General features: G+C 39.3%; 1 protein-coding gene across 1 annotated transcript in view; it reads left to right on the top strand.

The window, feature by feature from the left end:
• The window catches only part of MAN1A1 (mannosidase alpha class 1A member 1), a 417,034-nt gene that overhangs the window by 183,830 nt on the left and 219,972 nt on the right, over positions 1-13,232 (top strand). Inside the window, exon 4 of the mRNA XM_069235393.1 lies at positions 8,552-8,632. Within this exon, the coding sequence (XP_069091494.1) occupies positions 8,552-8,632 (81 nt within the window). The remainder of the gene's footprint in view (positions 1-8,551; positions 8,633-13,232) is intronic.

Genomic DNA, 13,232 nt, shown 5'->3' with positions numbered 1-13,232 from the left:
TATTAACTTGTTATTGCTCGGAATTTGTTATTTGAGTTACAATTGACTGGGAAGGCATGAAATCCACTTTCAAGCATGATAGATCTGCAACAACTCTGCTCCTTTATTGTGGGTCCATTTGTGGACCTCAAATATTTGGGGATTGGTAGGGTGAGATTTTTTAAAGGAATGTAGAAGAAATACAGTGGAAGATGACTCCTCCCTTGTCTTTGTGCAGCACCCAGTTGATTACTTGATATCTTCATTGTGTTTTGGAACAGCTGCTTCTGCAAAATTCCACATAAACGAAAGGTCTTTAATCACTCTTGAATATTCTTGTAAAAATGCAATATCGTCTTCAGTCTTTCCATGTGTGTTCATCTAGTAATCCCGAGATTAAAAACGATTCAGCTGCCCGTAGTAGAGGGGAAAAAAAGAACAGTGAAAGTAAACGTCAGTTATTTTTCAATGGGGCACTTAAGTGAGAATGGACCTGATCTCTTAAATGGTATGGGGCAGAGCCAAAACACAACAATGTATAAGGAAGACACTTGTATCAAGTGTATCTTTTCACTGCCAGCCTATCTAACTCTTGTGACTTCTGAGATCCTCATCTTGCCTCTGGAAAGCAGTTGTCAGCTTGGCTACAGTGTTCTGTGTAACTTGTCACATCTGCAACAATTTCTTCGTGGTTCCAGGTTATAACATTGTCATACTTGAGCCTTGATTTCATAGAGGCCCCCATAACATCTTTTCTCCTAGAGACCGAGATACAGTGAATTGTTTTCCTTAACTGAGAGAAGAATTGCAGATATCACTCAATTCCCTTCTTGCTTGTTGTTGTAGCAAAACTATATTATCGAAGAGCACCACAGGTTGTTACCCTTTTGGAATGAAAATAAAATTAGTAGAGCATTGGTCAAACTTCCTCTGCGTTCATAGTATTTGTCTTGTCCTTATTTAGCTTCAGGCTGCTCTGGTTCTTCCAAATACTAATAGCTATTAGACAACACTAACTCACTGTGTGTACCTGGTCAAATTTGATTATAATTTAAATTTAGTGAACAGTCTAAGGTGGGTCTTACTTAACCTCTAGTCCGGGGACCCCTCGGGGTCTGCAAAGCCTACTCATGACATCTGTGATGGCTTAGAAAATGTAATATTTGCAGATTGATAAAGTGAATATTAATAAAGAACCGAAGTGTAAAACAGATTTTTTTTTATGTTCTGTAAATATTGAAGGAATTTGAAATTGGTGGTCTTAAAAGTAAGTTGGATTAATTTGTGGGAGCAGTGTAAATGCATCAAACAGAATATAGTATGGACAATGGGTGGCTGCAATTGATTTTTAAGAATGCTCCAACCTTCTGAAGTAGATGACGCATGTCATAAAAACTGCCATGGCCACTCGCTGTCTAGTTGAATCAGTGCTCTGTACATGACCACTCTTCTAGATGTATGGTTTCTGCAGTAAGCCTTTGGTGAAAAAAAGATTGCTAAACCTGGCACCTAACCACGTTCTCAAAAATATTACCTGCAATTTAGAGATAGACAGTGAGTTGGTAAATGCCAGGCACATCAAGTTTTTCAGAGTGACTTTTAGTAACGGTAAAATTGTAAAGCAGCTTAAAAACATTGTGGGAAAAGGACTCCATTGCCCGGGTGCTCCTTGGGATTTCCTTTAGAAGTTTTCAGCTTTTCATGAGTATGATGGGTTTAAACTGAACTTGCATTTGGCGTCACTACCACCTTGTAATATGAGAATACATTCACTGTAATATAAAATGAGCTTTTGAGCCTTGATGTAGACGCCAGCACAGATTATTATTATTTTTTTTTTTTTTTATTTAAGGCAGCTTCCCCCACATGTCAAAAAAATGTATTTTCTACTTATCCTTTCATCTGGGGTGGTATCTCTCTGCAATGTTACTTTTTGAAAAGTTGAAGGCAACTGAATTTGACAGTGACTTAGGGCCTTATTACGAGTACGTCAGTCCTAGGACCGCCGTACCAGTGATGGTGGGCCCGACCACCATATTATGATACGGGTGATCGGACTACCACACGACCACTGCCACGGTCTTGGATGCAGACGCATTGGCGGTGGGGAAAGCCGTGGTCAAGCACAGCAGTGCCGATGTTGGCACTGCTGTGCTGATCACAACTTGCTTTCTGCCGGCATTTAAAAGGGTGTGGCGGGCCACAGAGGACCCCCTGTACTGCCCATGTCGTGGGCACTGCAGAGGCCCCCAGTCAGCACAGTCCGAATGCCCACAGTCTGCAATATTAACAGTGCGCATTACGACTGTGCTGGTAGCGCAGGCACCGCAGCGGCATTGGCTTCGGATCTCCCTTCGAGCAGAAGCTAATGCCGCCGCGCACTCTGCCATCCAGCGCCAGGAGAATATCAAATATGGCGGTCCGGAGGCTGTCTGCTTGGCGGCATCCCCTTGACTGCTGTTTTGTGGTCCGACGGCCAACTTCATAATCGGCCACTTAGTCCCTAGAAGTTTTACAACATATTATGGGGTAATGTATTGCTTACTGTTTTCGAAGTATGGATTCCGTTTTTAGTATTTTTCTAGAATTGTTTATTTTCAAAAGCTCTGAAGAGGGTTTGTTGCAGGTTTTTAAAAATGTGCCGTTTGTTTAAAAAATATATATATATATATATATATATATATATATATATATATATATATATAGATTGCAGATTGCCTCAAACTGCTGTGCAATCACTGAATTGCTGTCTGCTTTGGAGACTCATAACAGCGTCTTGAAAAGGCAGTGAGTCATATTTGCCATATTAAAGTAGCCCTTAATTTGTTTTAAAGGTGTTGATGTTGCGGAAGCGGACCATAGTAATCCATTTTTCAAGTCCATTAGTTTTTTGTTTTTTTTTGTTCCTTAAGGTTACAATTCTTGGTGCAGAACGGGATTTCCTGCAAAAGAATGCACCTCATGATCAATTGTTCCTTTGGGATGGTCATTCAGCTAGGAGTGTGAATTATATTGGATTAAATGTAAATAATCTTGAGTATGAATCTGTACTTTATGCCGGCCTGTGTACTGTCTGTCTGTATGTTTGTTTTTTAAAGAAAATGCTATGTGCGTTCTGTAGTACTCTCTCTGTCTGTAAAACATCTGTTTCTATAAATCTATATCTTTTGTACATGTATGTCATCCATAACAGGACCGCGTGAAAAGCATGTGTAACCGGTCTGTTTTTGTCTCCATGCTTCCAGTTCTGTGTAAAACAGGTAGGTTTTTCCTAAGAGTACTTTTGTCTTGAGTTCTACGTTGATAGGGCAACTGTATTTTAAGTAAAAACACGAACACTTTATTCTGTTGGAATTCTGTCGTTTTAGCTATTCTTTAAAATGTGATTGTTGTGGCGAATGCTGCATCCATCGGTCTTGTGATAAGTTCCTAAAAAAATTCAAATTACATGCAGAATCATTTAATTTTAGCCTATAAAATGAGGAGTTTCAAAGTTGAAGATGGTGAATAAGTGGTATTTAAGTAGGATGCAGAAATGTTTCTCATTGCATTTTTTAAAAGTGTTACTACAGTCAGAACTATCCTGGATATTATATTTTGCATCTGGTGTTTTAAATCTTTAAAAATCAATTTGTACCTATTATGCGTACTGGAAACCTCCCTACCTTTTTTTCATCTTGCATGCAGCAGTTTTTTTTTTTTTTTAGAAAATGTTTCTTGGGCATCTGAGAGGTATAGTTGTCACACTTCTATGCATGCATTGAAATGTTAGTTGGTCTGGTGTAGTAGGCTGTTTTGCACTACATTTCCTAGACGTCTGGGGTATTGGCACAGATCATGATAGATGACACTACCGCTATGAGCTGGGTAATGCACTCCCATGGTACACATGGAGCTGATGCCTCTTGACTATGCTTCACCTAGTTTGATCACCTTTTTGCAGCTCTTGTGAGGCCACTGAATTCGTTAACGTCCGATCAAACTCGGAAGGGAAGATTTGATCAGCACATCTATTTCTGAACATACATCAGCTTTGTTCCACAGCAGTGATTTTATTTTTTATTTTTTTTAGGTCCTCAGGGAGAGAATTTTCTCCACAGTCAGGCAGGTAGTCAGCAGTCGTTGACAATTTTGTATTTAGTCCCTGCTTTTTATTATCATCGGTGTTCAATACCTTACCATGCTAAAAAACTTAACATTGTAAAATATATCCATATAAATGTATAGCATTTCCATACATTGTCCCTACTTTAGATTGAGACAGATACGGTCTATAGATACTTAAAGGTTTTGTGAATGTTTAACATAAAGCAAGCTACCTCTAACTCCAGCTTAAGTTTTCCACTTAAATCTCTCAATACTCTGCTTCTCTCCTGACAAATCTATTCAAGACTACTTTAATACTAAATCTGATTAAAAATCTTTTAATTGATCAGTGTCCCTGTACTTCAAAAGATCCAGGTTTCTCGTCAATTAACATATTCCATTTCTTTCATCTTGGCTTATGCCCGGTGATTGCATCACAGCTCATGTTGAGATTTTTAATCCTGTTCATAAGTCATTTATTAATACCCAACAAGCTTCATGATTACTCCGTCATCACGTGTGAATGCTACAGTCATTGTTCAAAACATCTGGACGTACTAAAGCCTGCCATCTGCAGGGGACCTGACAGTTCAGGCTGGACTACTCCATTTGGAGCAGAACCCAGACTGATTTGCACGTGGCCAGTCTCTGCCTAGAGTGGCCTAGTGAGTGAAAAATGGATTGGAGTGCAACCCATAGTGATATACCTGTCAGATAAATTCCTAGAAAAATGTATCTCGAATTACATAAATATATTAAAAATAATTGTGTAAGTCGTTGGCTACCAATCTGATTTTCCTTCCCCCTAAAGGCGCTGAATAAAGACGAAATAACCACCTCTTGAAAATTAAAAAGAGAAAAAAAGTTCTGCTTTGATGCTGTAGGTCTTGGTAATTTGGTAGTAGAGATCAACTTCAAGATTTGCCGGTTAAAAAAAAAACTAAAAAAAACGTACTTTTAGTTTGTTTAAATGTTTGCAAAATGTCCACCTCTACATTACTAAACCTGGCTACTTATTCTGGTTTCCTGTGATGTTTCACAAGGTTTGCTGCAATTTTCCACCCTTTGTTATATATCCCAAAGCCCTTTGGCTGACTAGATCGGTAGATTTAGTATCAATTTTCAAACATGCTGACAATTCTCAGCTGTTATCACAGCTCATTGTCTCCAACCAGGGAGTCCTACTATTGCAAATGTCATCCTCTGGACACTGGTTCAGTTCAAAGAGCTTTTAGTTTAATATCAGAATATACATCTCATTAATCTTTTGAAGCTTCCCCCTCTCGGGTCAGGCAAGACAAACATGAGCATCACCCTTTTGCATATTTTTTTTTTTTATGTTTGTAATCACAAATGGCATATCTCAATTTATGGTTCTTCAGCCATTGCCAGAGTGGCTTCACAAACCTATATAGCTCTTTTGGTAAAATATTATTTTCTCTATCCGGTAGTGATTGGAATTTCGTGCAATACTGGGGAGAGATTTTGGGTCGCTAGTTCCCTAGTCTGTTAAACATGCTATTGATGATGCTAAATATTAACCATAAAACTCTATCTTCTGAGGTTGTGATTATATGTTGGTATGGTAGTTCATTCTTTTTTCCTACTCCACAGTCTTTCCTAGAGCTTTTCCAAAAGGTAGAAAAAATGCTTTTTTAAGACCTTGGTACCTATACGTTCTGACATTGTGAAAAGAGGATCCCCTGTTTTCTTACACCAGGGACTGTTGAGCTTGAATTTCTGAATCCTTATGTTGTGTAATCCTCTATACAATATAATACTCAGTATATGCTAACCACTTCATAGCGCTTTTTGTTCTTTACTTTCAGCCATGCTGCACAGCACCTAAGCTGCTGTACAACGTGGCTAAAAAGAATTGCGAGTGTTGGCCTAAATACCTAATTGAAACCAGGGGTGGGTGGAATATTACATTCCGCCCACTCAGTAGGTGGAATATTGCAACTCTGCATTACTCCTTTAACAAGAAGTTCCAGCCAAATTCCACCATTTGAGTCGCCGAATGGCAGAATTCTTTTTCCCCGTGAGACTTCAGAAATGCAAGCAGGCAAGTGAGATTTGGCATTCCCAGCTCGATTTTTACAATGTGAGCAGCCTCGGTCAGAGGGTGGCTTTTTGATTAGATGTGCTGCTGCGCAAGTAGATTTTCTACGCAAGCATCAACAAAATCATCTCTAATGTCCACCCACTCTTGCAAATCGCATGATGCTATTAGTGCTGCTTTTTCAGCACTGATCATGCTATTGGTGCTAAATTGCAGTGTAACTTACATATTTACTGGCCGTTGGCAGGAATCCCTGGAATCTTATGGAGTTTATGTATTTCTGTGGGTTTCAGCCACCCGTAATTGAAAGGAGGACTTGTCAAGTCCAGCTGGCCACTATCTGTATAGTTGGCAAAAGATCAGAAGTATGAGACCTCTGAAAGGGTTCCTGAATATTCCTTGAAAGGGTAACTCTCTAGTAGCTGATGTAGAATTCCATTACATTTCTCTCTGCATTGATGGTTGTACATGTAAATGAATTTCTTTTCTGGGAATTTCTCCACAAACCCACAGTTATGCATGTCTCATGCAGTCCCTTTGGATGATCGCACTGCCTTTCAGGATCTCTAGCTTTATAGTGGTCAAATTATTTACAATACTGATATAAATATTATCAAATATCAGAGTAATGCATTCTTTTTGCCAGTCCTTTAAGTGAAAGATTGTGACCTTAGAAAAACACAGAAGTGAACTGTTTGCATATTGAGGAAATCATTCTTCAGCTATATCTAAAGAAAGTCTTTTTTATTATTTCTATATTTTGTCAGCAATCTCTGCTCTACCCAAACCGCCGTGCTTAGGTTGCTGGTGTTCCCGTCTGGAGAGGGACCTGGCCTAAACTTCAGGGCTAAACTGTCTGTTGGAGCAGGACCAAGAAGACTGCCTTGTTGAAAAGCAATGTTCTGTCAATAGTGTGCTGCTTGGTGAACTTGGTCAAGGTGGCTGCAAGCTTTTCAGTGTGAACACCCCTCCATGGCACACATGGTTAAGTGGAGCTTTTTTGTTTTAATATTTTATTTAAAAAGCTTTAGTTGAAACTATGTTCTACCTCCTGCTCTTTACTTTGTAAATAATTCTTCCAGTATACATGGGATATAGGATCGCTTTGAGGTGTCCTAGATCAGTAATTATCCAGCACTAGTATGTCGTGTAGTCGCATGCAACACTTCCTTTTGACTATTGCGGAATGAAATGATGCCATCTTGTTTGCACCTGAAAGTAAGATTTAATGGTGCAGGCAATAGCGTTTATTAGCCTCTCAAATCCATTTTGACAGTTAGGATGCCAGGAAATAACATAGCTGAAGAGCAAATGTGAAGGGTAAGAACGTGTTTATTTTTAAGCCTATGATCTTGATGCACGTGATTTTCTTTATTTAAATTTCTATTTGATTATTATTATTATTATTATTTTTTCTCAAAGTGGCTGACAAAAAGAAAATGTTACGGATGAAAACCTTTTGCTTACAATGACACTTAAGGTTCTATAGCTATTTTGTAGGCTATTATTGTTAACTAGAAAGGACAGCTCTGTGAAAAGGGGTGGATGAATTGCAGGACTAAATCATGAACTGTTCCACTCAAGATTCTGCAACCTGTGACAATTGGAAGTTGCTCAATAAAAACGTTTACTGAAAGCTTTCAAACTCCTGAACCGGGTCTCCGCTACTCTGGTGGACAGTTTTGGGGATTGATCAGTAGACATTTGTATGTCATGATTATGTAAACGTAGATGGTGGGTAACCATTGCCAGTCACGAGAATACAACCACACCGAAAATACTTTATACTAACCTATCCATGTCTCATTGCAATTTGAAAGTAAATCAAGATGCGACTGGCAGTGCTTCCGATTAAATTCATGTTACTCAACAGTCCATGAGAATTTGTGTAAACCTTCATCAATCAAATCATTAATCTGTTTAACTTTTTTGTATAAATTCTTTTCATTTTATTTAAGATGAAACTAATTTTTATCTGTATTAACATGTCTCCTAGATGGATCATCAGCATACATAATCTTGGGCAAAAAGTGCAATTGTCTTAAGACTTTGACCCCAATTGTCCTTCTATATACTTAATTTCAAGAAATCATTTGTGGATGGAACACATTAGACCAAAATATGTAAACTCTCAATGGCAATCTGTAATAGGAGTTCCTCCATTCATCTGGCATCCCAACGTAAATGTCCTTCCAAGTGGCCAAAAGCGTTTCACGTTTTCTTGGGTATACCTGACCCTCGTATTGCTTTTTCCACACCCGTGCACTAATCCTTACCACTGCAGCAGTTTTCAACACTTTTATTTTTTTAATGAACTCTGTATTAAACTTTAAGTGAACAAAATGAATATCATGACGAATCGCATTATTTAAACAAAATAATTTTGGGCTGTCAGCTGTAATTGTATATATTTTTTTTCTTCAGAATGCAGAGGTTTCAGTCTTCGAAGTAAATATTCGTTTTGTTGGTGGACTGTTGTCAGCGTACTATCTCACTGGTATAGAGGTAAGTTCACCATAATATTAAAATTAAGTGTTATTTGCTTTTCGTAACATTTAAGATGTAATTTTAAACGTATTACATTTAAGCCAGATTTCCATGACAGTTTGCAAATACAATCTTTTATGTGTAATTACCTTTCGTGAATTTGCAGCTGGGTTGTGTGCAATTGTTATGGAAAGTCGCGGAACCTCTACCATCATTCTAAAAATATGAATCTACAAGACCATCAGAGATTATCCAGAATGTCCATGAAGTGCTGAAGAGAAAAAGCATTTTGCTTTTTGCATCTTAGTGGTTTAATTGTGTTATTGAAGTGTGAAGTCTGCTATTTGAAATGAACAGCTACTATAACGGTTTCAAAATAAATGTTGAGATTGTAGTGTCTGTTTGTATACCTACCACTATACCTTTGTCTAAACTTATTTTGTTTACAGACAATAGTATTAGGATCAGAATGTGATAATGCAGGTGCAACTGAATAAATTGTTTAGTTTTTTTCATTGATGTTACCCAGAGGTGGGATTATTTTGCACTGGTTGTAGCGTCTGAATAGTATGGTGTTTTAAGTATTCTTTAATTTCTAATGCTTAAATTTAATGTGGGAAGGTCAGTTCTAATGACCCAGGTTGTTCATAAATTGAAGTTATTAGGATCAGATTTCAAGTGGGTATTATGAACCTCCAATTACAATGCCCTCTCGTGTTGAACCTTTCACGTATTCAGTGCTGAAATTTCTGATGGACCTTTTGACCACCTCTCCTTTCCTCATTCAGTAACTTCCAAAATAATCTTAGTAAGGTGAAAAGAGGCATATAAGGTTCTTTGAATATCTATGAACCTAACACTCTGCTCTGATGGGCCTGTTTACTCTATTCACACTTTCCTCTGTCGTGGGTAGGAGAGGTATAATGGGACTTCCTTTGTTGGGGGAAGGGTTTCGCAGAACAACAAACGGGATGTGCAGTGACTGCCTGGCCAATAGTTGTGTGCTTTTGTCAAACACTAAGAGAAATAGAGAAAATAGACCAAAGTAAAGCAACATGTTCTTTGATACCTTCCTCACTGTTCAAAAGTGAAGCAGGTGCAATCAAAAGCTTAGCTTTTTTTCATAATAAGAATATATAGACACCACTAGGTTATTGAATACCAGTGTGTTGGTGGTTTATACATTCTTCCTGTAACAATAGTTGTTTTGGAAGGGAAGCTGTTTTTAAGTCTGTGCATGCCACTGTTCCCAGGTAAAAAAACAAAACTGTGACGGACATATATTTTGTATTCAATAACGACTGTAAACTTTTACAAAACTCATGATTGCTTTCACAACACCCGGGACACTTGTGATCATTACAAATCAACATAATTTAATGTGGTGGCATGCCTGCTGGTGGGAGGGGGCTTTATTTTGCCCCATTGGAGAGTGTACGTAGATGTAGACATTCAAGGCAATGGCCTTGCTTGTAAATGGGAAAGGTCCCCTTCATGTGGACCTCACATTTATGAATGCTTATCGGTTTAAACCGCTCAGCATGCTAATTACGCATGTTCATGATAGCAGTTGTCTTTGAATTCCACATGATCAATTGTTCTAATTTGACAGCAGGTTGGATATTTTAATCTTCTCATCCGAATAGGACTATGCCATTTGTTTGGAATCCTAGATGCACCTGAAACTGACTTCATCAGGGAACATCAAACCTTAATCATAATGTTAACTTTCCTGGTCCTCCTAGGGCCGCAACAAAGTTGCAGCTGTCCTGGTACCGTACCTTTCACACATACCCCAACCTTGTCTGGCTCTGCACCACAATACATTAATCACTCAACCTTAGAGGAAAACATTGTGCGTACCTTGTCTGAAGGTTTTTAAATGGTATATTAACACAGTATCTTAGCAAAAGCAGCTGAAATTGATAGATTTCCAGTTAAGTCCTATAAGCCAGTTGTGAAGTCCTGTGTTATGACTGACATACAAGGGGTCAAACCAATATCTACCAAACCTGACAATCAGTGTTTAGCCAAGTACCTACCAAATTTGGTGTAAAGTGGTATAGGATTTCATTAGTTAAATTGTGGTGAACTGATTGTTTAAAACGGTTTAAAATTTGTTGATAGATTTCAAAAAGACATCCTATATCAAGACATTCAATAGCTAAATGACGAGACCGCAATAAAAAATAAAAAAAATAAAAATATCTGGTTCAGTTTATTTTTTTTCTAAAGTGACATGGGAAGTATAAACTGTGTATTCTTTTTTTTTTTTTTTTTTTTTTTTGATCGATGAGATCTAGGCCTCATTGGTATATTAATTCTACACCACTTTTCACAGAGGGATACCCAATACATTGACAAAAAAGAGGCTTTCAGACTCGACACCCTGGCCTGATACTCAAATCCAACATACACTTTAGTATCCTACAGATGTCTCTGAGCGAGGAGGCACAAGTGGGTTTTGCCAGATGGATAGTGTCTTGCATTAAGAAATGCCATTAACTTGCAGCAAAAGAGTGCTAATGCAAGACACACTCTTTCCATGGTTAAGATGACAACTTATTTCTTGCGGGTAATGTTTGTGGAGGTGTCAGTTGGAACTTGGTATGCTTTCTCACGTCATTACAGTATGGACTTTAATACAAGTCTAAATGTGCAGCGCTCCTTCCACCTGGTCTCCTCTCACACATGCATACGGGGTTAGCATAGTATCTTTAACAAATTATTTCAGCGAACGCAAACTCTGCTATCCCTGTAACTGTACTTTTCATACTGCAGCTCGTCTTTACATTCTTCTGTGATAGGTGTTGAACTCCTCTTTTTAGGTTTTACCTTCACGCTTGCTTGTGTGCTACGTGCAAAATATTCTGTTAATAATAAAAAAATACGTAAAAGGGGCTTAGAACCAGCCCCTTAGTTACCTGAACTTACTGTTGACTTACTCCAACGTCGATCTGATTTACGTGCTTTGGATTGGCCAGCACATCATCTTTATGTCACTTTCTTCTCATCGTCTTTGTCACCGATCTTGCTGTTGAGTTTCCTGTGAACCAAGTACTCCTTCTGGTCACTTCCCATTGGACACTGGCCAGTGTCCTTCCTCTGGCTAGGATGCTGAAGGTACTTTTTTTTCTTTTCTTGCATGCTGTCTTCTTTCTTCACTGTCGTCTTTCCTCTTTACCACATGCCGTCTTCCGTCTTCTTGCTTCTTTCTTCGCTGCCATCTTCTCTTCTTGCTTTGCTGTCTTCTTTCTTCTAAGCTGCCTGCCCGCATGCTAATAGGAGAATAAATTATGTAAAAATGTATGGCAATGACGACTTCATATGATACTTTACGATTGCTGCAAATGAACCAATAAAACATATTTTCATATAAATGTCTTCTTTGCTGAAGCAGCAGACATACCCGTTTACTTTATTTACCAAGCAGGTAGAACTTACTCGTACGTTCCTATGCACACCTCAAAGCCCCACGACTTATCAGTCGACTCTCTTGCTGAGCTGATATTTTTCTGAAAGCTAGACTTTTGCATTGGTAAGAGCTTAACTCCACTACTTAGCACACAATAAGCTCATTTTAAGTCCTTCCAGAAAACTGTTATATTACCTTCTTGCTGAAACAACCCAACTGGAAGTGACCAGATGGGAAAAATTAATTATCTAGGGCCAATGTAAAAAAAAAAAAAAAATGCACAGTATAATGCTCCCACACATGAAAGACCGCCTCTGAGCCCACCATTGGAATCTGTATGTGGCCAATATAAACAATCTTGATCTGGACAAATACCGGATGCACACACTAGTAGACACAAGGAATCATGACCCCATAGGCACCTAATGCTAAAGATATGCATGCATTATAACATATGTCAAGGTATAGTTTCCAAGACCGGATCCCTACAAACAATATAAATGGACGTTTCACACATTGAATTAACCTGAGGTGGTAACCAATAGCAGGGGCCTGGGGATCCCAAATGACTGCAGCGCGAGAGATTGGCACAGTCTGCAACCCGTTTTAGCGTAAAGCAGCAGCACAGGGTGCCCGTGCTACCATACTGAACCCCTGCTACCTTCACTCGATGTGCACTCAGTGCTGCTGTCAGAGTGTCATGCCTTCTGGTGCCACTCACTCTTGCATTCCGTCAGTTCAACCCTTGTCACTGGTACAGCTGTCACTCATGGTGGTCGGTGATGCTGTACGCCACCGCTCTAGTTCCGCTGTTGTCAACGAGCCCTTATGCCATGTCTACTGCCGGACGCACAAAAATCACTGGCAGTCTACCTAATGTCACTCGTGCCCTTTGACCCGTGGTGCGGTCGGTGATGCTGCCACTGAGCCCTGCTGTCACGCCTGCCAGTTCTGCTGCTGTCATCCCTTTTAATTCCCTTATTGTTTAAGTCTTTTACTACCCGATCAGCTGCTGTGATTGCCTTAATTTCTAACACGGTGCTTCACCACCAGCCCTGCTGCATGCAGCCCGCACCTGGCACCCTTACCGCTGCCATGCACATGCTTCTGTCACTGCCGCTGCGACCACCCCGAGGCTCCGTAGCCAAGCACAGCCTGAGTGGGCAAACGACACTACACCATGCCAGCCAGGTAGCTACATTT

The sequence above is a fragment of the Pleurodeles waltl genome, chromosome 5 (genome assembly GCF_031143425.1).
Source record: "Pleurodeles waltl isolate 20211129_DDA chromosome 5, aPleWal1.hap1.20221129, whole genome shotgun sequence".
NCBI lineage: Eukaryota > Metazoa > Chordata > Amphibia > Caudata > Salamandridae > Pleurodeles > Pleurodeles waltl.
This window is presented reverse-complemented; position numbering and strand designations above follow the sequence as displayed.